At 42.1% G+C, this 27,946-nt stretch overlaps 1 protein-coding gene across 3 annotated transcripts; it reads right to left on the bottom strand.

Moving 5' to 3' along the window:
- Positions 1-1,456: 1,456 nt before the first annotated feature.
- LOC306789454 (kinesin-associated protein 3-like) lies at positions 1,457-27,946 on the bottom strand. Of its 3 annotated transcripts, none has more exons than XM_079285409.1 (20): positions 27,808-27,946; positions 26,452-26,583; positions 25,818-25,975; positions 23,736-23,797; positions 22,920-23,061; positions 16,426-16,525; positions 16,210-16,334; positions 15,820-15,918; positions 14,970-15,148; positions 13,596-13,758; positions 13,336-13,436; positions 12,482-12,590; positions 11,496-11,608; positions 11,157-11,322; positions 9,920-10,045; positions 8,345-8,443; positions 8,109-8,194; positions 6,271-6,424; positions 5,646-5,730; positions 1,457-3,746 (listed from the first exon to the last, which is right to left on the bottom strand). In XM_079285409.1, exons 1-20 carry the CDS (start codon positions 27,834-27,836, stop codon positions 3,644-3,646), a joined length of 2,331 nt encoding a protein of 776 aa, XP_079141535.1. In that variant the 5' UTR covers positions 27,837-27,946; the 3' UTR covers positions 1,457-3,643. The 3 variants fall into 3 exon arrangements, with proteins under 3 accessions (XP_079141535.1, XP_079141536.1, XP_079141537.1); XM_079285410.1 differs by having other exon boundaries at positions 12,482-12,581; XM_079285411.1 differs by lacking the exon at positions 26,452-26,583 and having other exon boundaries at positions 27,808-27,941.

Here is a 27,946-nt window from a genome sequence, read left to right as displayed (position 1 = left end):
GTAAAATAATGAGATAGTTCGTAAATATTATCTGGTGCGAGTACATTTTTGGACTATTCTATCATAGCTTTGACTTAATGTATCATAATTATGACCTCACTTAGTGTCCCAGTATTTTGTCTTGGTCATAACTCAGAAATAGGGGCATTTAGATATCAAAAAGAAGAAGCACCTTGAGCCCGACATATTCTGGCTTTTAGCATCAAGGTCGACTCAAAACACTTGCATTTCTCTGAAAGCATCTAAAGAGCGTCTTTCTTTCCTCCAGCCTTCAAATGGTATGAACGTTTTTTGAAGATTAGAAGTATTAACTGATTTAGTTTGTAATTTCTGAGCATTAATGTTCATAAAGACGAAGACCGCAAGTTGAGTTTGAAAGCTTTGAGCTCTAAGTTAACATTCTCTGTACCATAAATATGTTTAATATCTAAATCTATCACAGACAAAATGATCATTCGGTCAATATATATTTTTACGTCAAAGTGATTCTGAGTTTTCAGACACGATTGAAACTGTAAAGTTCATTTTGTGGGTTTTTCCATCTTCTGTTATGCGCTCGAGCTAGGATGCTGTTCTTGCTCGTATATTTCCCCTTTTGTCAAATAATGAGCTGTAAAAGGAGAACGTATTCAGAAAACAATCAGCAACAACACTCAAAGGACAAGTCTCTGAGTCACAAACAGCATGATAAGCATGTATGAGCACATCGCAGATTCAACCTCATGTAACGCACATCGAAGTGTTCAGTTGAAACTGTAAAAGAAATGGCCAGGTCTGTGTGTTAACGTATACCTGCGTCTGTCAGCGCTATGGAGCTATTCTATCTTTATCCAAGAGCATGTTCTTTCAAGCTGAGCATGACTCATTGAGTCCACCTCTCAGATTTGGTAATGCTCTCCCTTCAAACCTAAAGGTCCTGCTTTCAAAGCTCCAGCGTTGGCCCTGCTCACACTTTGGCTGCTTTCTGTGTGCTCGTGAACTATCTCCAGATGTCTCCTCTGCTCTTGGATTGTCTTTGTTCAAAAACTGTCAAAACTCCCCGACCGATAGATTGCCAGATGTGATGTTGATCAATGAATTGATTTGTTTTTTTGCAGGTGCGTTTGCTTTTCTTCTTGGAGCGTCCCGGGCGGGCAGTGCCTCTTTAACCTCGCCCTCCAAGGCTTCGCTTGCTTTCTTTAAGACTTTTGGAATACAATGACAGTATACCAGCACCTGTACTTTTACTGTAATCACTACTAATCTGAATTTCAATGTCAGCAGCGTTGCTGTTTGCACTGTCGGTGCTTTTGAAAGCCGGGCGGAGTGATCCATCAACCTCAGGTATGCCCTGAACTCCATACTGAGCACCTTTAAGTTACACACACAACTTTTGGTGTGAAACACAAAACAATGCTTGTCCAAGAAAAGTCCATGGGGCCCATTATGTCATTGTGAACAAAAGTCATGTGTCGTATGAAATGTGGGATTTATTTATTCTTAAAGAACCTGAGGATGAAAGAGATGGAGTATGTATAGTCCAGTACTATATTTACAGTGGCTTTTTAAGTAGCAACAAAATCAACTATTGTAAAAAACACAACATACAGATTAACAATAATTTAAACAATAAAAACCAAAACATAACCATGCATCAAAATGTAACCATATGTGCAAATATGCCTAGAAGTAACACTGCATGTGGATAATACAACACGAGAGAATCTATACTACTCTGATTCACAGGTATACATTCAGACATGCTGTTGTCTAGCAGTAGAGCCTGCTTGAGGGTACATTATTTGTTCACTTAACCAAACTGGGATTTAAATTGGCGAGAATCAAGTCACAATTTCTTTAAATTATACTCGTCACATAAAAATCATACCAATAATGTTGACATTCATTATGTCAGAACAGGATGTGCAGGATAAGCTCACTGCTCTCTCAAACTAAAACTTTGTCCCAACTGGTTACAGTTGCACATTAGGCCTGCGCAATATGACGAGACATGTCAACAATAACAACCATATTCAATGAAGCAAAGCTGTGAATTTTGCTGTATGTTCAGCCTCTCGTTGTCTTGCTTTCTCTATGCCTCACCACATTGTTGTAGCGTATCAAAAGGGTTACAACATGTTAGCATAGGTCGGATTTTGTGTTATTGTGGTTGTATAAATGTCATTTACGGTGCCATTAGATTGCTGCCAGACGACAACAGTAAAGCAGGCGTGTTCTGGAGAGTAAACAGTTTCTGACCACAGTGAAAAGGATTTTGAAAGGCTAAACACCAACAAATATGGATTGAAGCAGACTATTGCGTAGGATAACGTAATGAAATTCTAGAGATGCTTGCATCGACCTTTTTTCAATGAATTTTGACTTTTGTCAGACATTTAAGAGGAGGACACAGCGCACCATCCAAACAAACATGTAAGTCTGCAACTGACTCCAGAATTAGAGAATAGAATTAGCCAGACCTTCCACATCCATTTTCCCACAAAGCAAGCGCACTCGTGTTTCATGTAATTCATCCTGCCAGCTGCTCGGCCTCGTGCTCATTCACATGAACGGAGGAAGGAGAACACATCTGGTTTCAGCTGTTAGTGCATTTTACAACTTGTAGGACACAATGATTTAAATAAGGGCTACACAAGGGTCTGTACTGGGAAGATGTTTTACATTTTACAACTTATAAATGTCTCTTTCCCAGTGTAAGTCTATGAGGAAGAGCTTTTTGGGCCCAGAGGTATCCACTACATTTGACCACTACGAACATCTTCAAAGGCTTCCTGGGGGCTTGGTGTATCGGTTGGGGCTGGTGGCAGGTCACTTACATGTTATTATGGAGTGACATACTGCGTTGTTGGAAAGAGGGCCAACTTCTTTTGTCATCGCTGAATAAATGTTAACACTGTTATGGGTTGACATCAGTAAAATATACAGCACACTGAGCGGCGTGCATCAGGAGGAGCCATATGCTGGTGCTGAGCTTCAATTTTGAGGCAACAGTTTTGAGCCACTTTCACACAGTTTGCTTTTTTGAATTTTCATCTTGAATTTGACCCCCGTGTCCTAACGCTGCTGCTCAATCTGTGGGTATACTTTCATCAAAGGAAAGTCAGCCCTCGGACAGTGGTGGGTTACAATAATCCCACAGATTCTTCTTGTGTTCAACAGGATACTGTAGGTTAGCACGTAGTCATAGCGATAGAGGAGTGAAACTGTTGGATCTCAAACAGGAAAATGTAACATTTGATTCATCGTTTCTTTCAGTGGATTTGAAGACGCAATATTCATTATTACATAGGAAAAACATGCAAAAACTTCCAAACATATATTAGAAATGTTAAGTCTCTTCACATTAAATTACAAGCGGACGCACTGGGAAGTCACTCTAAGAAGACGGTAGCCAGTGTGTGACGAAGACTGCTCCATTTACATAATGGTGAATGGTTGAAATGGGTAATGAAAGGTGTTTTATGTAATAACTAGTTGAACATCTGCAGTGGTAGTGTTTCAGCCTTTATGGTCAATGTCTTGGTAACTATAGCAACGTGAAGCCTTCAGTCATGAGGGATTCTAGCAGTGAAATTGGATCTGAAGATGTGGAATGACGGTGGATGGGGAATGGGTCTAAGACGACAGGACGTCCTGTGTGTGTCTATGTGTACTGATAGAAAGGCTGTTCATCAGGTCTGAAGCCGTAGGCGGTAGCTGGTCGTCCGGGTGATGAGCTGGTCTGGTCGAAGACATCGCTGCCATCTCTGGAAAACAAAGCCGGTCGAATGAACACAGTACCGGTACAAACGGGCTCGGTACAGACAGACAGGACAACACTCCGATGAATTCTGTGCATTTTTGTTTTGACCAAATCCAGAACAGAGAATATTTGATCGGTGATGCTGCTTCGCCCTCTATGTTCTGTGTGAAGTTAGCTTGAAGGGATGTATTTGTGTGTTTGTGTGCAGAGTCTGATATAGTAAAACATAATGAATGCCTGCAGTCTGCTCTCTACAGGTCACAGGTCATCTTCGACAACAAGATCGCTGACCTGATTGTTTGGGGTTGGGTGATGTACTGATCCACGTGATATCCCACTGACATCCACTGTCTTTGATATGAAAGCTGGAGGCTTTTCTTCTTCAGTTAAATAACAGAAATCAGAGGTCTTTGCTGAGCAGCAACACGTAAATACAGCAACACTATTTGAAAAAGAGACTGAACAGGTCGGGATTAGGGATGTCAAGATTTGAACATTTTGATATTTTGAGTATTGTCAAGGTTTTCACAATTATTAATCTTAATATTTGAACGAAGATATCTATAATTATAATAACGCTATCATTTTACTTTGTGAAAGTCATCTATATGTATTTTTATTCATGAAAAAAATCTAAATTATTCGTATCTTTAATGATCATGATGTCATAATTGACCTTCTACAGAATGGAGAATGAGCGCATCACAATAGACCGGATGGACCCTCCGTTAGCTCCTCCTCCTGCTCACAGTACTTCAGTGTTACATTGTCAGGGATCAGCAGCTAGAAAGCATTGATGCCGATCTCCTGATTGCATTTTTACTGAATAAAACTTCATTTCACATCATGATGGTTAAACTGTGTAAAGCAAAGGTCTTCAACAGGGGGTCCGCGACCCCTAGGGGGTCCGTGAAAGTTTTGGTTGAAAATTCTTTTTTTCCCAAACATGAATCTGCTGTTGTAATAGTTCAGTATTGTATGAAAGATAACAGGTATGTTTATGCATGGCAGTGGCACTAATAGGTCATTTTCATTTACAGATTTATGTTTAAAATGTAAACATCAGTGTGAACAGCTTGTGTGCATGATTATCATGCAATTGACAGACAATGTTGATATTGGCATCAGCTGACAAGGTGTGTTTATAAATGGCAGTGGCACGACCTCCCTACTCACTGTGCCTTACACATGTTTAACATAACAACATGAATGTATGAACCTGTGTATTATTAGAATAGCTTAGTATTGAATGCACATCACACACACACACACACACACACACACACACACACACACACACACACACACACACACACAGAGAGATATAGTCGGGGGTCCCTGCTCCATCTCTCTATCAGTTTGGGGGTCCTTGGCCTGAACGTTGAAGACCCCTGCTCTAAAGTATTCTTTGTTCGCTGGACCGTCGGTTTCCTCTGACATTTCCACAGCTCTTCTCTTCAAATCTTCAGTTGAGTGAAACACAAAACACACCATCGCACACCAATCTGCTGTGTGACTCGCACGAGAGGAGAGCTCACTGCACACAGACGCCGTGTCACAGGCAGGAATCAGCACACCATAGATATTGTAGCTTCTACAATTCTTACGGTTAAGAAAACTGTGATGTTATGTAACCATGGTTATGGCAAAATCCCTAGCCGGTATAACATAACTATGCTATTAACATGTTTGGTCTCGTTCTGGAATATGATTTATGAATTGAGGTTGATTTTCAGCACCAATCAATACACAGTTGAATGATTTACAAAGTACATCTGGAGGAGGGAGACCATTAAATCAGCTCAGTAGAAGGAGGGAAGACGGGACTCATTTCTTCTTGCTCTGAATCAGCGGTCTCGACCTGCAGTGAGACAGCTCATGTTCCTGGAGTTAGTTAACTCACCCTGTATGGTGCACGTCTCCATTTTGAGCCTGGAGGTCATTGAAGAAATCTGGGCTGACTGAACCGTCTGCTGGAGTTATTCCATCTAAAGACACAAACACATAAGGATAAAACAAACACACACACACACAGCTTCTTCCCATGCTCCTTGGGGTTAAATATAGTGCTTACACCTCATATTAAACCAAAATCATCATCATCTTTTCTTAATGTTACCACAGTAAACTGTAAAATACCTCAAAACACTGCAGCGTCTATTCAGTGGTCAAGCCACACTATCACCTAAGGCTTCAGTGTTGGTGAATAAATGAATGAGTAGAAATACGCTTCCTGTATACACTGAATACAGGAGAGTTCATGTGGCATTTCTGATATCAGTCAGCTGCCGTCTGTGCTGCTGCTGGTCAGTGTGGAAGACGCGGACAGACGCTTTGTGCCGCTCACTTCCGGTGTCAACTTTCAAACCCACTTTGCTCATAAACACATGGACTGAAACCAGCGCAATGATCTGTTGGTACTGTGACAAGATCAAGATCAGAGATGAGTTGCTTTTCATGGTCAAGATGAAATGACCAGCATGTCTCTTTTACGTGCACGGACCAGTGTTTTGCTTGTGTGTGTGTACCTGCGCTGTAGAAGAGATCAGTCCTGTCATCATTATCGTAGAGATACGGTTCAGACTCGTCAGCCTGGCGACTCTCGACCATCTCCAACCACTGGTTGTTGTGGAAACGGAACTTCTCAGACTGAATTTTCCTCCCCCACTCCTCATCGTACTCCTGGAGGATGAAGGAAAAAAGGAAATCAATTAGAGAACCTACTGACATAGACATTCCTTAATAAAGAAATGACTCTCTGATGGTTATAGGCTTGGCATCAAGGTATTTAGAAGATATGATTGTGGCTTGCTAGACACAGCGAATACACCGATAAAATCCACAGAGCTCCTCTGGACAATGTTATGAACCCAGACATGATGGCGTTTAGTTTCCCGGGATATCTGTGACTTATCTGGTAAGCAGACTTATCTGTGACTTATCTGGTAAGCAGAAATAGAGGTTATTTTTTCCATGGTTGATGGCGGACAGTTGAACGGCTTTCAGGGCGATAAGCCACGCCCCCTCTCCCAGCGTGATTCACACGTGGTTCACACGAATGAACACAAATAGTCCCCGGCAAGATCGGCGGTGCGAATGACGCGATAACGCGGCGCCGCGTTTGGTGTGAACACGGCATAAGGCTACATCCACACGATCTCCGTCCACACGGCGCTTCAGCATCGTTTTCCAGATGATCTCCGTCCAGACTGAAACGCCTGATAACGAAGATCACATCACTATTCACGTGCACTGGGCATGAGCATGGGTGTCGATGTAAACAGGAAGGAGATTGGTTGCTTTTGAAAAAATACGGCAGAGTAATAAAGTAGTCTTTAAGAATGAAAGGTCGTGTTTGATACTTAAGATCTTCTCTAAAATCTTCCTCTATAAACTCAAACAGACACTTTTCGTGGAAAGTTTTAGAAGTTTTAGTTTTCAGACTTAACGTTAGTTACAACACTGCAGGTCTTGCAATCGCTCTCTCTCTCTCATTAAATTCACTTTAAAATCAACACAAGTTTTCTAGATTATGGATCCATGAATGTGGTCAACACACGTCTCTCACTCGTTCCCTCGGTTTCCTTGTTCTCACTCGTAGCTCTGCTGGTGGCTTAACTATCTGTCCTACTGGAGAGCAATTACTGCTTTTGTTCCTTTACATTTTATCTGCGGACTTCACAATAGTTGTGCGAACGCGTGGTGGTGGGCACCATCGTTTCTAAACTTATCCGTTTTCGACCGTCCACACGAAAACGCAATCCGGAGTTTTCAAACGTATCTGACCTCGGTGCTCGAACACGCCGGCGTAGTGTGGACGCTCAGTGTAAATGTAGATATGCGTTTTCAAATGGAAACAGAGTAACGTGGACACAAACAACCTGACATGGTCATCACACATCTCCATCTGGTGAAGAAAACTCATAAATGCTGCGTTTCTTCAGGAAACTTAAGAACGCAAACTTCTTCTACCACGTTCTTGTCAACTTGTACAGAGGGGCAACAGAAAGCATCCTGACTGGAAACATTACAAACTATCAGGGGATGTGCACGAGACAGGAGGCTCTACAGCGGGGGATCAAAACATCATACCCATAAGCATCAGTGATATTGGTGAGAAGAGGAGCCTGCAGAGAGCTGGGAGACTCCTCAACTCATCCTCAACTCTCCATATATAACATCGGTTTTTTGTGTTTTGTTATGTAGCAGACTGGGACTACAATCTGCATTTTGTTGTGCGACCCTGTTGTACAATGACAAATAAAGTAACCATGTAACCTGTGTGTATGAAAGAAACAGCCTAATGTGTCCCTTTAGTTGGTTCAGGTTGCTTCCATGTGAGTGCATCAGCAAAGCGTTCACTTACAGCAATGATATCGAGGGTGTTGTCGCACACTTTTCGGATCTCAGCATTCTTGTCATGCATCAGGTCTATCAGGTAGGCTGGAGCCTCTACAGAGACCGTTAAAGAAAGACATTCTTTGGGTGCTTTTACAGTGTGTAAACCTGTCTCACTTGAACTTCAGCAGCTGGAAAGCCAGCCACGAGATTCTCATTTGTGTGTAAATTTGGGGTAGACAGAGTGCACTGTGGGAAGGATACGGGTGTCTTTGATGATGACGTCCCGTGTGGCTTGGTGAAACACCATCTGATAGAAGACGTAGACGATCTGGCACACAAACTCATCGTCCTCCTGTTGGGCTGCATTCAGCAAACAGAAGAACATTTGGAAAGCAGGACATCATTCTTTTCTATATGAGGTGTGATATCTGTCTCTGTGTGTGCCCTTCAAAACGTCACTGTCAAAAGTAAATAAAGAAAAAATTGACCTTGATGTCATTGGGTTATTTCATTCAAACTAAAGAAAAGTGATTCATTTTAATCAGACCTCTGTGAAGCAGGTACATCTGTACCTACATTAAAGAACTACTACTGGTCGTCAACAAACAAACAACCAAACTACAATCTCCTCCCTGAGATGGGAAGAGATTCCTCACCATCATCCAGAAGACTGTTCTTTTAAAGCAGGGGTCAGCAACCTTTTTGAAACAGAGAGCTACTTCAAGGGCACTGAGTAGTACGAAGGGCTACTTGTTTGATACAAACTTCCTGAATAACAAAGTTGCACAGATCACCTTTTACTAATAATAATAATATATGTGAAGAGACTGCCTGATCACATGTTACTTATTCCTCACAATAATTATTAACTGATTGTGTATTTTGTTCAAAATCATACCTGTTATATTTTTGTACAAATGATCACTTCTAACATTTTTTAGGAAATCATTAACTGTCATATCTTCACATGATGTCTCGTTTGTACTAACCAAACGAGACATTGTGACATTTCTAACATTTTTGAACAAATCATGAACTGTCGTCCCATGTTTATGCAAATTATCAGTTATGTAAGATTGATATTCGAGGGATATCCGGCCAATCCAAAGACGAGGATTGTAACCAATTAAATGTAGTTATACTATGGTGACTGGGTCCGCCCACTCAGTGTTACAAAGAAAAACTACTCGCGAGCGAGCAGGTGAAAGTTTTGCGAGCAGAAGAGCAGTGAAGTAGTCCCGCGCTAGGGGACGCCCCTCGCACGCAAACCATGGTTTTCTCCTCGCAGGCTGCAATTTTGCTCGCACGAGCAGAGATACAGTATTCTGCGCGGAGTGATGTGAAAGCACTCGTCAAAATAATATACGTGCGCTGCTGTTTAATTTGCACACGCGGGACCTCTACACACGCACGCGCGTGGATCTTATTTGCACTCTCGGATTTGCCTTCATCCTAGTGTTATTTTTAGAACATGCCTTGCGGGCGACTCACGTGGTCCCTGCAGGCACCGTATTGGCTGCCTCTGATTTAAAGACTGCTTAATGTAAGACTAGAACACGTCGTTTCTACAGCAGCCAGCACTCATCCTGCAAACCAAATGCTTGAGCGGTCGTATTAACAAGCACGTGCACTTTAACTTGAGCCATCTGTTTGCACTATAGTCTAGTTACTCTCCTGTTATTTTGGCAGCTTTCCTTTCCTTGTGTGCTGTCAGATTATATGTTTTGTTGTTACTGCGGCTGATTTGGCGATCAATTATTGAATCTTGAAGACTTTAACATCAGAGAGCATCGGAAAATTCTAAATCTCAAACGGGTGTGTAAACGTGTGTGTTACCATTCAGCAGCTCGATAAGGGCAGGAATAATGCCAGATTTCGCCAACATGGCAGCACAGGCGTCGTCCATGGAAACTGTTCCGATCATAATCACCACTTCCAGGATGAGGTCATCCTCTGCTGAGCCTGGAACACAAACGATTCTAGAAGATGTAACTTTATTAAAAAGGGTATAATATGCAACAATTTCCTAAAAGACAATGTATAGACTGATACAACAATAATTCCTCTGTGTGGTGTCTCTATTTAAAGAGACCCTGCACTCTGCCTGGGTTTTCTCTTTCCTTCTTATTTTGCTGCGTTCGGGACATTTGGACCAATAAAAACCGAATGATATTATGTCAGATGATGTATCTTTAGAGTTGTGAGAAAAATATGTCTGAGGTCGGATATTGTACACTCTAATACTAAACTTTAGATGACAGGAACAATTAGGGCTGCACAGAAAAGATTTGAAGCTTCATTCATAACGTTGGCATTCGAATTCTAAATCAATATTCAAATGCTGCACAGATTTTGTTTTTGCATATCTATTCATTGTGTATAAAGCCGGGATTTCTGCACAGTTGCAGATAAAGATCAGGCTACACTTATATTATTAGTATTACTATACTATTTGTAGAATTAGATTCCAGTGGTGGCTGCATTGTAATCATTTCCAAAATTCACAATATGTTTTTATCCAACAATCTAAATATACTGCTTCAATCCATATTGGTTTAGCCTTTCAAAAACAAAATGCATTAATTATATTCATGATAGAAAGTTGAGTTAATGAAAAACCTACGTCATTTAATCCGATGAAACACTTTATTCCAACAGGAGTACCGTACTTTTATTGAGGGTTTCCTGTTTTTAGGGTGATAACGTCAGACATTCAAAGCTTCATTCAAGACCTCAATAGGAGCTCTGAATGTAAAAAAAAGATTTCCGGTATATATTCCCTAATAACAGGGAATATATGATGTCAGTACATTCTGCAGTTTCACTGTAAATAAAATGATTTATTTCATTTATTAAACTATAAATTTAAATTGCAATAATATACATACACTGCCGCCAATGAAAGATGGTTTTATTTGCATACAGTATATGCTGCATACACGTATATGTCAATGCAAAAATAACTTCACTAAAAGTGTGGCTCCATCAGTTGGGCTCTAAAACTGGTGCACATTAAGTTAAATCTGAAGTTGATACCTCAGCTTCACGTGTATTCTCTAAATGTAAGCCGTACCTGGTTTAAGTCTGTCTTTGAGGTAGGGCACCAGGTTGTACTCCTTCAGCACCAACTCCCAGTCCAGGTCAGGGATGGTGAGGTTGGCCAGCGTCCCGAGACACTCCAGAAGCCACTCCTCCTCTTCCTCTGCCCGGATCTCTGCTGCCAGGTCACCGACATAGTCCTGACAGACGCAGACAGGAGACATTATTCCTAAAATAAAAGACTGCTCCTCCTGCTTGCACTACTACCACTAACAGTTATACTGATACTTATACCAATAGCAAGAATACTTGTTCAAAACTTCAGTTATTCATCAACCTTTTGGGATCTTTTTCTTGTGCATGTATAACTCACTATGAACACTGGTTTGGTCGGTCCGTCATGTTGAGAGATGTTTCTGATCATCTTCATCAGGAGGCAGTCTTTCAGCTTCAGAGCTCTCTTCATCAGCATCTTCAACCCATTTCCTACAGACGGAAACACAAACAGAGTAAAACGAAATTATTGTTTGTCCAAAAATCACAAACGATCAAACTGGGTTGTGTACCCACTCACTGCCCCACCAACAAATATGGATTGAAGCAGAATATTTAGATAAAAACAATGAGGAAATGATTACTTCTATCTCTCTTGACTTTTGGACTTAACAACGCCATGGAGTAAATGTTTGGATCACTTACAATCCTATGCAGCCACCACTGGAATCTGCTTCTACAAATAGCATGAAATACAAGCTCTACCCTTAGTCATCCTCCTGCTGCTTGGATATTCTACCAACACACTTTTTCAAAAATATTTCAAACTGCATGACCACTGATCTCTTACAAATTGTAAACACATCCCTTCTCTCAGGTGTCTTCCCACAAGCCATAAAAACTGCAGTTATTAAACCACGATTCAACCAAGATTGAAGACTTTTCTGTTTGCTGCTGCCTTTAATTGAACCACGTTCAATTAATATATTCATCAATTTCCTGCATTTCACTACTGCATTTTATTTCTTACACTGTTTCTTTAATTGTTTTAAATCTCCTTTCTTTTGCCTTATGTTTTGATGCTTTTAATGGTTTTATGTGAAGCACTTTGAATTACCTTGTTGTTGAAATCTGCTATACAAATAAACTCGCCTTGCCTTGCCTTAGCCGTGGAGAAAGTTTATGGAATTTGGAGGAATTTGCAGAGATAGTGAGCCATTATCTGGCCTTCAAATTAAATTCAAGTCAACTAACTTAAACAGCCCAAAAATCACAAATTTGCCTCGGAAAAGGAAAAAAAACCCACCAAAACAAAAGCTTAAGTGGGGAAAAAACCTGCAGTACATGCAGCTCGGATAGATATACCTTCACACATGAGCTGGGCGTTCCTTTTGTTTGCAGCCAGGTTGATGCAGATGGAGATGAGCTCAGCTTCGGTTTCCTCCTCACCGTGCTCATACAGCATCTGCATTAGCTAGACACACACACAGCAGTTTCACCTGTAACTCTAGAACTATCAAAGTCAATGTAAATGTTGAGGTTAACAGTTCATATTCATTTCACAACATGTCAAATATTTACTACATTAAATCACCATGATATGTCCTCAGAGATTAAGTTGAAATCCTGGCTTCTACAACAAGTTTCCATTCCGGTGCCGAACTTCTGTTTTTGTTTTGCCCTGTGTGACCCCACCCACTGCCCATCTCGGCACCTCGGGTTGCCACGTATGAAACAAATCGGCAAGCAAACACAGCGTGCCATTGCCATGGAAGCAACAGAGATAAGGTTGAATTCTACTCGACCTAAACTCTCTCCAACACTTTAAAATGTGCCTGCAGTACCCACTGTGGCTAAGTGGAGAGCAGGGTCGTCCTTCAATCAGAGGATCGACGGTTCGATCCCTGGCTCCGCTAGTCACATGCCGATGTGTCCTTGAGCAAGAAACTTAACTCCAAAAGAAACTTGCTCCTGCAGGCTGTTCCTGCGGTGTATGAATGTCACTGAGTTCTGATGTGCAGGTGGCACCTTACATAGTAGCTCCTGTCAGTGTGTGAATGGGGGAACAATGACATGTAGTGTGAAAGTGCTTTGAGTGGTCGGAAGACTAGAAAAGAAATATAAAAGTACAGGCGATTTACCATCTTAAACGCTAGTCAGTGTTACATATTACTCCTTGAACTTTGATTTAAAGTGATTTTCACATGATGACATCATACCTGAGGTATGCAGTCAGTGTAAACAAACATCCCCTTAAAGCGGTCGTCGATGCTGATGTGATACAGGATACGCATGGCAACTTGACGGTTGTTCTCATCACCTGCATGACGACAAACAAACCTTAAAATGGGAAAATAAATAACACTACCATCTTAAGATATTATGCAAAAACTTCTTCACATGGCTACTGTACTGTGAATACAGTATATTGTACTGTACATGCAATATAGACAGTATATAAAGTATACGTTAGTGTTACCCAACAAAGCTGTTAATTTCGGTAACAGTCCAACTTCCACCATCTTGGCTCGGAGTCCAGAGTCAAAGGAGAGGTTGAGCAGCAGACGCAGAGTCAGGTTCAACAGGTCTTCATGGTCACAGGGGACCAGACGAGCCAATCGCTCCACAGTATCCACCTCAGCCTGAAAATCATCAACACAGACACTATGTGATGGGGCTCTGTGATCACAGACGCCATCACTACCACACATTTAGTTTCTTCATGAAGAACAAATCCCAAATTAAATCCTGGATGAAACAATTACAGCTTGAGGGAACTTTAAACGACACTGCTTCCCTCGTCGTATCCTTGAAGCCAAACTCGGATACAAAGATAAACCTGAACAGGAATTCAGCAACATGGACACCAGGCAAACTGTTCAAAGAGTAAAGACTGGGTGTTACCTAAGACCCACCCTCCCAACAATAGCTGACCCGGTCACTTCTGCAAGTTCAAGATCTGAACTGCTGCAAACCAGGTGTTGGGAAAAATCTCAATGGTGGCCACTGGGTGGCCCAGTTAATCCACATGGTATTCTACTTCAGAGTACAGTAGGACTCACTGATACTGTCACAGACAGCGAGGTCTATGGTTTTTGACCGTGACGCATTGTAAAGGTGGTGTTATTTTGAGAGATACTTTTGTTGGAGTTTAGAAAATAAATAGATGGCAATTTCTGACTTACTTTGGCTTTTTGACAATTTGTGGTGAAAACAGAGGATCCAAAGAGCCTTTAATGGAATCTATAGCGGAGCCACACGTACATTACTGACCAAAACAAACAGTGTGTTAACATTCGGTCCAAAAGCCTCTTCTGAAGGAATTATGTATCACAACTAAACAGTGACGATCAAGATCTGCGCTTCGCCGAGCATCACAATCACGGATCGTGCCCGAAGAGGTGGAACCGCTGCTCCCTTAATAACAAGCACATGGACATCAACAATGTGTGCACACAAAAGCACTAACAGAGGTTTTGGGTGAAAAGGCCACACTGATTTGGTACAGTGTCCACTGACAATCAAACCGAGAAAGAGGAGGCATCCCAGTAAGGGTGCTGCAGCTCTGTGCCATGGAGCTCTCCTCCCCTGCTGCTACACCTAGAATCTGTAGTATACCAGCAAAGTCGATCTGCCATTTACTCATTCAAAGCACTTTCTATTGTGGCCCCCCCCCCTTTAACAAGTCAATCACCTTATTTGTAGACTCTTGTAGTGACACTGGCAATGACTCAACAGCGCTGGGTCTCAGTGTAAATGAATACGTAAAATGATATCCAGGTTTTCTCTCGGTCTCTCCTCCCTGCAGTGATCTGGGCTGACAGGACGAATTCTAAAGAACATCTACGCTCACCATATCATTCTTGTTCTCCAGGAAGATGGACAGTTTTTTGAGGAAGGAAACCACCAAGACTAGCAGCTCCTCGTCATCCCGCTCAAGGACTTTGACGAGCAGAACAACGATGTTTTTATTCCTCATCTTTAACTCCGTCCTCGTGTCCTCAGCAAGGTTCAGCAGGAGGTAAAGAGACACTGAGAGACAGTCAGAGGGAAAGAAGGAGAGAAGGAAAAGGGAGAGAGTTGCTATTCCAGCAATGGCAACAACCGCCCACTGCAGAGCAACCCAAACAAGGAACCTATCAAAAAGAGTCGGAAAATCAGTGAAGTCTTCCAGAGATGGAGAGAAAGTGTTGCTAATAGTTTAGCCTTTTGCTAACCGTAGCCAAAGGATTAGCGGCTAAACTATTAGCAACACTTTCTCTCCGTATCTGAAATGCTTCTCTGATCTTGTAGCTGGAGTCTTGAATCACAGCATGTCGTCTCAAAGGGCTTTAAAGGCCCACACGTTTGCAAAGAGAATATCATTGTGATTCTCATAGAACAGCAGCGGGATCACAATCACGATTGGGAGGATGTTTGCCATTAGTGACTGTTACTGTTTGAAGCTCGTACAAAGACGTGTGCTCGGAGCTGCAGGATAATGGCTGCATTTTGTCTTTTTTGTTAACTGCCGACCCCGGTGTACCACTTGAATTACAATGTGCTGAATGGTTGTTGTGGAATTTATAACGTAAAAATAAACAGCCAACCAAGCTTTTATTTGGATTTCACAATTTTGCACCAACACTGCATTCACGGCGCAGCAAAGAAAAACACCAGCTCTTGCACCAGCACAACGTTAGAGTGTTAAAGGGCCAGCCCACCTCTGAGCAGCTGCTCCTGTTTGGACAGAATGCCATGGTATTTCCTCACAGCTTTGTCCTGGTCTCTTCTCAGAGAGCCGTTCTCTGGTGCTGACTCGCGTACACAAACCAGTGTTAAGGAAGGAACACACACACACTTTGGAACAACCCGCTTCCATCACTACAATACACTCTACATGATCGTTGTTCAAAAACAGGACTTTGATTAGTTGATGACTATTGCTATCTAATAGGAGAGGTATCTTCATGAGCAATTTTTGGCATCTAACCTTTCCTGCAGCATGTCTAAACGTTTTCTAAAATACTTACTGCTTTCTTATAAACGTGTATATGTGCAAATAAATGAATAACAATACATTTTAAAAACAGGCGACAGCAGATGAAGGATATAAGCCTTGTTTTTCTTGCGCAGCTCCTCGCGCCACACGTCATGTCTCTTCAGCTCGTGTTCCACAACACTCATGCACAACGCACCGATTTTATAATGACTCACCACGCCGTGAAACTGGGAGAAGCTGCAGGAAGGGGAGAAGAGGCGCACTGTGTGAACGGATGAAGTAGAACAGTACGACACACCAGAGAAATGTGTGCCATTGTGTGCATTACCTGGAGAAGCAGAAGAAGATGTAAATGATGATGGTAGCCAGCTCTACACTCTGTTTCCAGTCCTCCCTCAATACTCTGGCCAGAGCACCCAGAGCCGCCTCTACACACACACACACACACACACACACACACGGTTGTTGCCTGTTAGAGAAACTTGTAACAGTAGATAGTTTACTTCACCAGAAGTTTTTATTCATAAGATTTTTTTGTTGACCTTTTTGCTGATGTTTTTATTATTTATGGCCATATTGATGTGCATTACAGCCAGCTCCTTAGTAAACACATCAAAGTACAAAATAAGTGATTAGTGATGGAAGAAATGTGTTGCATCATTACTATCCCTAAAATGAAAACAGTTGTCTATATATTGTATTATATTAAATTTGATTGGGCGCAGCCGTTCTTTATGTTGTGAATCTCCCCGGCCCTGTCCCATTAGGCTCGTTCGACATGAGCCAGGCGTGCGCAGAATCGATCACCGGCGATCGGCGCACAATGCATGCTGGGTAGATTTGCGTCCGACTTGCTCTGATGTCATGAAAACGTGTGTAACGATGATCTCACGTGAGCGAGGCGGCCGCAGATTTTAGAGCCAGGTGATGCAGAATTGCTCTCCACCGACTGCATGACCCCAGGGCATGATGGGACTTGCGCTGACGTCATGATCACGTGGGCAACGATAACCTCACGAGAGCGGGGTGGCCACAGATTTTAGAGCCAGGCGCTGCGGTTGCTCCCCACTAACTGCCTGACACCAGGGCATGATGGGAAACTTCTGGCTGTCTTCGGATCAAAGAGCTGATTCGCTCTTAGATTTTCTTAAGTAGAATAGGTGGGCGATCGTGGCTCACTGGGTTAAGAGGGTTGGCTGTTCGAATCTTGTCCTTTGACGTGTCATGTGTCACTGCTCCCCATATGTAGGGATGGGTTAAATGCAGAGACAAATTTCACCCTTAACAGAATAAATATAGTATAATAAAATCCAAATGTTCTGTGTAATTGTAATACTTAATGCTAGATTGTTGGCTATTAGTCTCATTTTGTGCAATAACAATAATAATTGCAAATAAAGATTTATTGAGAAAGCCTACATCCTACTTGATGTCAACATTTTTTCAGTCACAGCACTGGAATGTGTCCATCGCTGAATGATTGTGAAGCATCACAAAACGTATTAAAAGAAAAACACAATTGTCACTGATGGAAACTTGCAGCATTGCTTTTCCTCCGTGTGTAGCCTGTTTATGTAGCTGTGATGTTTTGACAATTGGTTCAGTTTTTAAAATTTCTTAAATCTACAGTTGTATGATTTAGAAATGACGTTATCTTCACATATATTTATTTCTATAAATGTTTAAATAAATATGACATCCAAGAACTAAAATATGCCCAATCTTATATCCTCAATTATAATAATAAGATAGTTAAATATAAAAGACATCCAAACTTAAAGACAAGCAATATTGGGGTTAAGTGTCTTGCTCAAGGACACATCGACATGCACCTAGAGGAGCCGGAGATCGAACCGCAGATCCTCTGATTGAAGGACGGCCCTGCGCTCCACTTAGCCACAGTTGCCCAAGATCAGTTCTAGACTATGGCTGTGTGGCATATAGGTCGGCGTCTAAAACCTTGTTGGGAAAACTGGATGTAATACAAGCGTCAAGAATATGTAGAGGGGTCTTTAAAACAACATCTGTGGCGACATTGCAGGTAGAAGTGGGGGAAATGCCATTGAAGTTGAGAAGAATACAGATCATAATGACATATTGGGTCAGTTTACAAGGACATAACAACCATTCAACAATAAGCGCAATTGAGCCATGCTGGGAACATGAGTTCACAGACTTTCTGACCTCTATTATCAAGCTAGACAAAGTGCTTCTGGTTGGTGATTTTAATCTGCATATCAATGATACCACAGACTGTATAGCCACTGAGTTTCTCAATATTACTGAATCTTTTAATTTCACGCAACATGTTTCTGGCGCCACTCACAGGGGTGGTCACACCTTGGACCTTGTGTTCTCTCTGCGTCTTGCTATTGATAATACCCGTTGTGAGGACCTACTGATCAGTGACCATAAATGTATTTTCTTTGATCTTTCTGTCAATGCAGACCCCTTGTGTCTGAAACAAATATTCCTCAACCGCATTATGACTCAGAGTACAGCTGATCAGTTCTCTATGCACTTCTGCTGTGATATTAACACAAATCTCAATGATGTTGAACTCTTAATACAGTCATTTAATGAACATTGCACCACTTTGCTGGATAAAGTGGCACGTCTTAAAGAAAGGACCAGGGCTGCCTATAACACTTCTCCATGGATGACAGACGCTGTCTGCAGCCTGAGACGGAAGTGTCGCAGGACAGAGCGGCTCTGGAAAGCTGCTGGGCTAGAAGTGCATCGTTTATATCTCAAAGACCTCAGAGTTTCTTTTAATACTGGAGTAAAGGAAGCTATAACTGCTTATTTTGCCAACTTAATCTCTTCCTCAAAGAGAAATCCCAAGATTCTGTTTGACACAATTCAGAGAATTGTTTCACCGTCTGTCTCTATATTGCCATGCTGTTCTGTTGACGATTGCAACAAATTCCTTATCTATTTTAATGATAAGGTAACAGGTATTAGGTCTGGCATTCAGCCTGGGATCTGTTCATCTACATGTAGCTCCTCGCAATCTCCTGCTGTTCTGGACTCTTTCCAGCCTATCAGCCTTCAAGATCTGATGGACTTAATTAACAAAACAAAGCCATCATCTTGCCCTCTGGATATAATACCAACCTCTCTGTTGAAGAAAGTTCTGCTAATTATTGGCCCTGCAGTAACATCCATTATCAATTCCTCATTGTCTACAGGAATTGTCCCTTCCTATTTTAAACATGCCACTATCCAGCCCATATTAAAGAAACCAAACTTATATCCAGCTTTGCTCATGAACTACAGGCCCATATCAAAACTGCCTTTCTTGTCCAAAATGTTAGAGAAAGTGGTGGCCAAACAACTTACTGCTGCACCGGAGAGGCACAACATGTACGACAAGTTCCAGTCTGGGTTTCGCAGAAAACACTCTCCTGAAACCGCTCTCCTGAGGGTTTCAAATGACATTCTCATGTGTTCTGATGCAAGTGACTGCTCTGTGTTAGTTCTTCTGGACCTCAGTTCTGCATTTGACACTGTTGACCATAACATCCTGATTAAGAGGCTACGTGATTGGGTTGGCATATCTGGCATAGCATTATACTGGTTTACATCTTACCTCAATGACAGAAGTTTCAATGTCTCTGTGGGTGATTTTGTGTCTGTTACCTCTCCACTGTCTTGTGGTGTACCGCAGGGCTCGGTTCTGGGGCCTCTTTTATTTTCCCTTTATCTGTTACCTTTGGGGCCGATTATAAAAAGCTATAATGTGTCCTATCACTTATATGCAGATGATATCCAACTCCATCTCATTCAAACCCAGCGAGGCCTTCACATTAACTAGGCTCCTGGACTGTGTCAATGCCATCGGAGACTGGACGGCAGAAAACTGCTTACAACTCAACGACTCTAAAACGGAGGTCCTAGTTATTGCTCCAGATGAGTTTGTCTCCATGATCAGGCAGAGTATTGGTCCACTCTCCTCTGCTGCCCATTGCAACCTGCGCAATCTAGGGATTTTCTTTGATCGATCCATGTCGTTTGACCCCCATGTCAAGCAGCTGTCCAGATCATGTTTCTTCCATCTAAGAAATATCAGTAAACTAAGATCTGCAGTATAAACACCTGATTTAGAGATGATCATACACACATTTATCTCTTCACGCATTGACTACTGTAACTCACTTTTCACATCACTCAGTGTATCTGCTCTCAACCGTCTGCAGGTCATCCAAAACGCTGCCGCCAGATTACTCACCAGGACAAATTGACGGTCTCACATCACCCCTGTACTCCGATCTCTCCACTGGGTCCCTGTAGCATCTAGGATACACTTCAATATTCTCTCCATCACTTACAGACCACTTCACGGTCAGGCTCCGACTTATGTAGCTGATCTACTTCGCCCCTATTCACCCGCCCTCACTCTCAGGTCAAACGATCTAGGTCTTCTGTCAGTCCCACGCACACGATTTAAGACCCGTGGTGACCGAGCCTTTGAGGCAGTGGCCCCGAGGCTCTGGAATGCTCTGCCTGCAACTCTACGCCTCGCAGATACTGTGGATACTTTTAAGAACCAGCTCAAAACCCACCTTTTTAGGCTGGCGTTTGAGTAAAAACCCATGTCCTAGACCTGCTCTTAAAATATGTTTTACATTTTTATTATCTTTTTTTTTTTTTTGATTTGATTTGATTTTTTGTATTTTTTTTTATTTATATTTTTACTGTATTTTTTTGTATTTTATTTTATTTTATTTTGTGGATGTAATTTATTGACCCTAGGGTCACATTGTGGTTTTTATGTTTTTTTAAATTTCTGCTGTTAAGCACTTTGTGATGTCATGTCTGTGAAAAGCACTCTATAAATAAATTTCATTCATTCATTCATGACAAACAGGCCAACAAAGAGCTTTGGTTGGGTTGTTAAGAAGAAGGCTTGTGAATTAGGTTATAGGAGTTATTCTCCAGCTGTTCCTCCTTGGTTACTGCCACAGACTGAAATTGATCTTGGCCTCCTTGAACTGATGAGAGATGAACGTGGGGGAAACTGTAAGATCTTCAAGTCATACATCAGTTACCACAATTAAATACAGATGTATGGATCTAAAGACCCTAAAACTGGTAGAACAGCAGCAGCAGCAGCAGTAATCCCAGAATTCCATTTGGAGTGTGGGAAGAGACTGTGATGATTTACCTGTGTTTACATGCGAGATGATGGCCATAGTTATTGCGTTACAGTGGGTAGAGGAGGTCAGGCCAGAGAGGATAAGGATAAGGATGTTTATTGTCATCGTACGAACAGACAACGAAATTTAGTTGGCGACTCATCAGTACAGCAGCAACAGTTAAAAAGTGTATAAAAACATTAAGACAAGACGATTTAAAAACAAGATATTAAATAAATACATACAAGATAAAACAAGATAAAGCACAGGCATCAATGGCTCCAAAGTGATAAATGTGCTTTGTTACAGTGTCGTGTTATTGACTATGTTTGTTTCAGCACTGACCGGTGGGAGCTGGGTGGGGTGGTGGGTGGTGGGGGTCGGGGCGATGGAGGAAACCTCTCTGGGGAAGAAGCTGTTCCTCAAAAGAGTGGTAATTGCATCAGACTCATGTGCAGCGCTAACGAGTTTTACATTTTGCCACTCCAGAAGCAGAGAGGATTTACTGTTTGAAATACTACAATCATTTTTAAGAATCCATCAAATGCGGATAGTGGTTCATTTTGTGTGGGTCCATGTTGGAGTCGATGGCAATGAGAAGGCGAATAAAGCAGCAAAAAGGGCTTTGAAGAGTGGGAAAAATAACGTCAATGTAAATATAAGTAAGTCAGAAGCTAAAGTGGTGATTAAGGGACAAATCAAAAAGATATGTCAGAACGAATGTAATAAAGGGAGTAAAGGAAGATATCTGTTTAAAAATAAACCATTGGTTGGGAGTGCAGGATCTAGCGGACAAACTAGAAAAGAGGAGATGATTATGACAAGACTAAGGAATGGCCATACTGGTCTGAACAGTTCCCTCTATGTTATTAGAAAGCATAATAATGGAAAGTGTAAATTTTGTGGAGAAGAAGAAACCGTGGACCATGTTTTATTGTCCTGTCAGAGGTACAAGTCAGCGAGAGAAGTTTTGAAAAAAGGTCGAAGAGAGATTGGAGAGAAAAATATCATTCATGTACTAAAGAAATGCTTTAGTGACAAATGTTGGAAACTTTTTCTGGAATATTTAGAGTCAACAACACTAATGAATAGAATTTGAGAAAGAAATTAATTATTATTTTTGTGTGTATATATGTATTTATTTTCGTTTGGTTGTCGTATTAGAGTCCTCAGTCCACACTCCAGATTAGTGGGAGGCGGTTATGCACCCAAAAGCGGTTTGCCAGCCGCCATAAAAAGCAAAAGAAGAAGAAGCAGGTGGCTGAAAACGGTCCGACTTGAACGCAGTTTTTTGTCAACGCCCCTTTCTACGGCCGCCTGCTCTCGTCTGCTTTTCTCATTCTGACTTGTCCGTTAATGACGAAGCATCCCGTCATCACGGGGTTATTTCGGTTTTTAGTTATTGTTCCGGGTTCAAAAGGTCACAGATCCCGTTGTCTGTTACGTGAGCGCAGTCCATGGAAAATGCACTGGTATTATTCAAACGTATTGTTCGGTTCGTAAGCCTCGTACCAAACGGTTTAATACGAATATGTGTATTATTACACCAACAAATAGCCACAGCTCAGTAGGACAGCACAGAAGGACCAGGTATAAAATGCACGGCCCCCCACTGATGTAAACGTAGGTTAGAGCTACTTCGCTGAACATGCCACCAAACTAAGCCGGTGGACTGATGGAATACCGTTGTGTAGCAGCTCCTCCAGGTTGTCAGGGTTGCGGGCGAGCTGCAGAATGAGAGCGGAGCCTCTGATCTTCTCTGGGATGCCTTCATACATCAGTTCAATGTACTCATCCACTCTGGTGATACTGGCTTCCTCATCCAACTACACAGACAATCACAAATACTGTCATTGTCTTATAACAAGGCATGGCCCAATAGAGTGCTGGAGGAGTGACGTGTTTTTGTAGGAAAACCCTGGAAGTTAGCGTCACACTGGTTCCCTCCACAAAAGGACAATGAGATTTTTCCAATGGATTTTGGATTTGTGCAAAAAAATAAGCTCTGTGGCAAACAAACATTTATGATACTTCCATGTTTTGTTCAGCAAGATAATCTTCACAAATAATGACTTTTGAAGCCTGAAGTAAGAACAAAACAATAAAGTCTTGTCTTAAACACCGATCAGGCGTCTGACCACCCATTGACTTCTATACGAGGGAACCGGAAAGGCAACAATGCCGAGTCATTTCTGGGTTTTAGGACTCATTCCTGCAGCACTCTTTTCCAGTGAACAATAAACATGAGATTTGATTGAGGTTTTTTCTTTCAGCCATGTTGTAAGTTAGATTCAATAGAATTAAATAAATAAATGTTGAGTCATAGATTATTGTAAAACACAGAGGCCTCAAATCAGATTAGAGAGAAGAACAGCGATCATGAAAAATACAGAATTAAATTTACAAAGTGCTGTCTGAGAACTGAGATCAAACTGAAATGGCTGAAGCAACAAGACACATGAACAAACAGGCGGAGTCAGTCAGTGCTTTCCTTTGTTACCTCCATTCCTTCAAACGGTGTCAGCTCTCTGGGTTTCACTGTTCTTTTCTCTTTCTTCTCCGCTGGTGACACAAAAACACAGACAGACAACATTATAGAAACATTACAGAATATATTAACCATTGGGAAAATGTCCTCACTGCATCAATAAACACTGTACAATCTTCTCATCATGTATTCAACTATGTACACGCAACAAGGTCGACATGGCTGAATAATGTACTGGTAAACACTGATGTAACACTCCTCAAATCTGCCATTCCTCGGTCCTTACATGTTTAGTGGTTTTGGAATGTTTACAGACGAATGAAATAATCTACTTTACATTGGAAAAGTTGGCGTTGAGCAATGTTTACAACCACACTGTGATGTGATTTGTCGGCCATAGAAAGAATAGCATTCGATGAGGAATCAACTGATTGTAATTCAAGTTACGTATAAAATAATTCAATCAATTGAACAACATTTCTTCAGCCTCCAAGTAAAGCTTTATGTGTGAAAGGTTGCTAGAAGTGCGTTGCCGGAGGCACGTTGTCAGCAAAACATTTTTTCTGTGGTCTGGCGGGCCTGGCGTGTGCTCCTCTCTTTCACAGCATTTTGCACTTTAAGAGTGTTTTTTAGATGCTGGTAAAAGTTCATATCTTATAATCTTAACTTTTCAGTGCAAGGCACGGTGTCGCACCGCTCATCAATGTTACACATGGCCTAGGCAGCAAATCAAATCGAGCAAGAGGCGGGCTTTACTACTTTACAACTTCCTTTCAGTTTTGATGCCGGTAGATGTGGTAGGGCTAGCTAGCTGGTTAGCGGTTGGTCTGTGAGAGAGAAGGGGAAATTCATATTTATTGTTGTGATCGTTACATGTAAGCTACTGTCTTTGAGCGAAAGAGAGAGAGCACATTTACGTTACGCACACAGCCTCGTTCCACAGGCGCTTTAGACTCTACAGCAGGGATTCCCAAAGTGGGGTGCGCGCACCCCTGGGGGTGCGCGAGCTGCCTCTAGGGGGTGCGCGAGAGGAAAAATGTAATGGCGGTGCAGTCCTGTCTCCTAAAAATTACGTTCCCCCAAAACTAAAATGCATTCTCAATTACGTTTTACCACGAACGTATTTTCTCCCTGATTACGTTTGTGTTTGACGTACAAATACGCTTCTCATCAACATATCTTTGCTGTACTCTAGTCTTTATCATTTTTCTGTGATCTGCCTCGCCTCTACCCCGCCACCCACAAGTTATTGACCCGCGGCCTGTTCCGAGGGCTGACAGACCCGACGATCGGGTGCCTCACGGCGGGGACGGCTGGAGACCTCGCGTCCTGGCGCCAACGGGTGAGCGCCCGCCACTCGGAACCATAACACCAAGTCCCGGATTTCACCCGGGGGACATTCTGGAGGTATTGTGACCGGGTGATGTGCCTCGTTGCTGGGGAGGTATGAGCCGAGAGTGGCGGGGTGTTATGGAGGTATATATTACAACTCTGTGTTATTCCCGTGCGTGGATGAGTGCATTTCTGCCGGAGACAGGCGGCGTGTTGTAGTATTCTGACCGCGTAATAGGGAGAAGGAGAGGCGGTGGTGGAGAGGGAACAAGATGTTAAAGAGATGGTGGAATGTATGATTGGAGAGAGAGAAGCGAAAAAGTTGGACGTGATCCCGGTGTCCAACAACACTGTCGCGCGCATCGATGCTTTGTCCGAAGACATCCTGGCTACATTGGTCGGTCGCGTGAAGAAGAGTGAGTTTTACTCTCTGCAAGTAGACGAGCCTACAGATGTGGCCAATCTGGCCAATCGTCCGTTACCTTCGTAACGTTACGTCCGTTACCTTTTCGAAGGCACGGTGCAGGAAGAGTTTTTGTGTTTTTTATCTTGTAAACAAACGCCACGCGCGAGCAAACTGTTCTCTCATTCGTCCGATTTTTATGCGGCTCTGTTGCGTTTTTTTTTTAAAGTTGTGTGTGTGTGTGGGGGGGGGGTTGGGGGTGCGTGAACCCGGTCGGGATGTAGAAGGGGGTGCGTGGCCTAAAAAGTTTGGGAACCGCTGCTCTACAGCAAGGGGGTAAAAATGGTGACATGACTGACTTTTGCCCTCCACGGGTGACGACTTCCTGTTCTGCAAGTAGTAGAGGAGCTGCTCCACCTGGGGCAACCGGGAAGGAGGGATGAGTTTACACTCCTCCACCACTTTCTTGGCCAAGGCTCCCACATCTGTGCTCGGAGAAAGACTTTTCACTCGGATACTGAAGGGAAAAAGAGCATGGTGACAGATCAAGAAAAGGTTGATCTGACACTGGTCGAACTTCATTCATGTATTTATCTTAAAGCTTTCAACAGAAGAATGCAGGCAATATGTGAAATTCAAAACTTAGTAACCTTCATTGCAAAGAAAAATGAGTTCATACCTTAAGCATACCAAGCAAATGACAATTATATGGCAAGCTACTCCTAGAGCGGTAAGAGTAACCCAATGGTGATTTCAAGAACATGCCTGTATAAAACCTTCCCTAAGTCAGTTCCAATGAGAAAAAATAAATATGAATTAAAAGAGGTAGAGAATGATGGAATCTGGAGTGGATGGCGAAAGAAGGACGATAATACAAATAGAAAATAAATGGTAACCATGAAAAAAGTTCAATGACAAACTTGTATCATTCCATTAGAATTCAATTAAAGAAAGATCATTGGAGTTCTTAAAATTCTCATAAAGTACACTCACATTTTTTGTCCCTCCTTTCGTTCGCCCAGCATATGACCTCCACCCTCTCCCAGTATGGACGCCTCCACTTCATAGTGGACCACAAGGGCCTTCTCTGTGGGATGGACATCCAGACTGCCCGCAGTCACTTTGCTTTGGGTGATAATGTACAGACAGATAAGTAAACAAGACCTCAAACTGATGTTTTCCCGTAACTGTCTAAGACTCCAGTTAACTAATTTTAAATACATATTTCATAGCCCTCGCATTGGACTTAAGTCTCAAATCAGTGGGGTCATTCAGCGTGACCTCATGAGGTCACGCTGAATGACCAGCCAACAAATGTCTCCTTTTTCCACTTTCGGAACGTAACGTTGCCCCAAAACGGAGGTTTATATCATACATCTTTCACTGAATGTTGATGACTGACTTTTAAAGGGTCATAAAGCAAATAAGAAGAAGAAAAATACACAAGTGGAGATAACGTCATTAAGTTTTAACCATCCACCCAAACAATACCGATATATGGGAAGACACGCCCAGACAGCGACATACGTTACTGGCTGCTTAACATGTTTCCATAAAGGGCTGGATAATAAGAAAGATTAGCTCAGCACACACGTGTTAACTCTTAGACATTGACCCAATTCAACATCAGACAGCTAATTAGCAAGGCATTTGATCGGTCACCGTTTCACGTTAGCTTGCTAGCTGTGTTAGCTGTCACCCAGGTATCCCAGCCCCCTTCATTGAGGGGATGTAATGCCAAACCCCGTTTAACAATCTGTCGCTTTAATGGCGTTGTGTTTACCGACGAAAATATAGGTCAGTAGGCAAATGAAATACGTTCCTTATGGTTTTTGAAGTATTGTGGTCGATTCGGTATTGTTGAAATTCCCCTCGTAGTTTGTTGAATTGTACTGATACACACAGATACACTACGCTAGCTATGAGCTACCGCTATGGTTTGGGAGAGACTTGCAAGATTTTTTTCACGTATGTATTTTATCTGTGGATTACATAACATGCCGAATTGATTGGTGTGTCATAGTGGTTTACAAATGCCCTTAAGACATCGTACACTTGATACGAGCTTTACCCAGCGAGCAAGTAAATATGAAACTGCCCAAAGTTTGACAATTGGTGATCTCCATGGCATAGACCCGCAGCCATCAAGGCTATACTTACCAAACACTTCTTAGTCTCATCTAACCTGGGTGCTAATTAAACGTCTAGAATTAGAGCTGACACAATGTGCTGCCATATCTTAATTATATTAATATACAAGCGGTATTGTACAGTCATCGCGACAACAACATATACCGTTTACCAAAAACATCTTGAAATAACAATCATGTTAGCTTTGTTTGCTCTCACCGTTTGAGGTAGCGCGCGTCATCCTGCATCTTCTCCAAATGTAATCTTTCAGATTTTGAATGAATTTAATGTTACATTGAACGGACCCTTCAAATAACGATCATAGAAATCCGCGTGCTAATCGCTAGCACCACTGTCA

Source organism: Melanostigma gelatinosum (genome assembly GCF_949748355.1).
Source record: "Melanostigma gelatinosum genome assembly, chromosome: 15".
Taxonomy (NCBI): domain Eukaryota; kingdom Metazoa; phylum Chordata; class Actinopteri; order Perciformes; family Zoarcidae; genus Melanostigma; species Melanostigma gelatinosum.
This window is presented reverse-complemented; position numbering and strand designations above follow the sequence as displayed.

Excerpts from the sequence above, each read along its gene's own strand:
- LOC306789454 (XM_079285409.1), bottom strand. The coding sequence starts at position 27,836 with ATGCAGGATGACGCGCGCTACCTCAAACG. Across the intron at positions 26,584-27,807 it reads GACGCGCGCTACCTCAAACG|CAAAGTGACTGCGGGCAGTC; the intron begins GTGAGAGCAAAC and ends TATCACCCAAAG. Across the intron at positions 3,747-5,645 it reads GGAGACGTGCACCATACAGG|AGATGGCAGCGATGTCTTCG; the intron begins GTGAGTTAACTA and ends TTTGTTTTCCAG.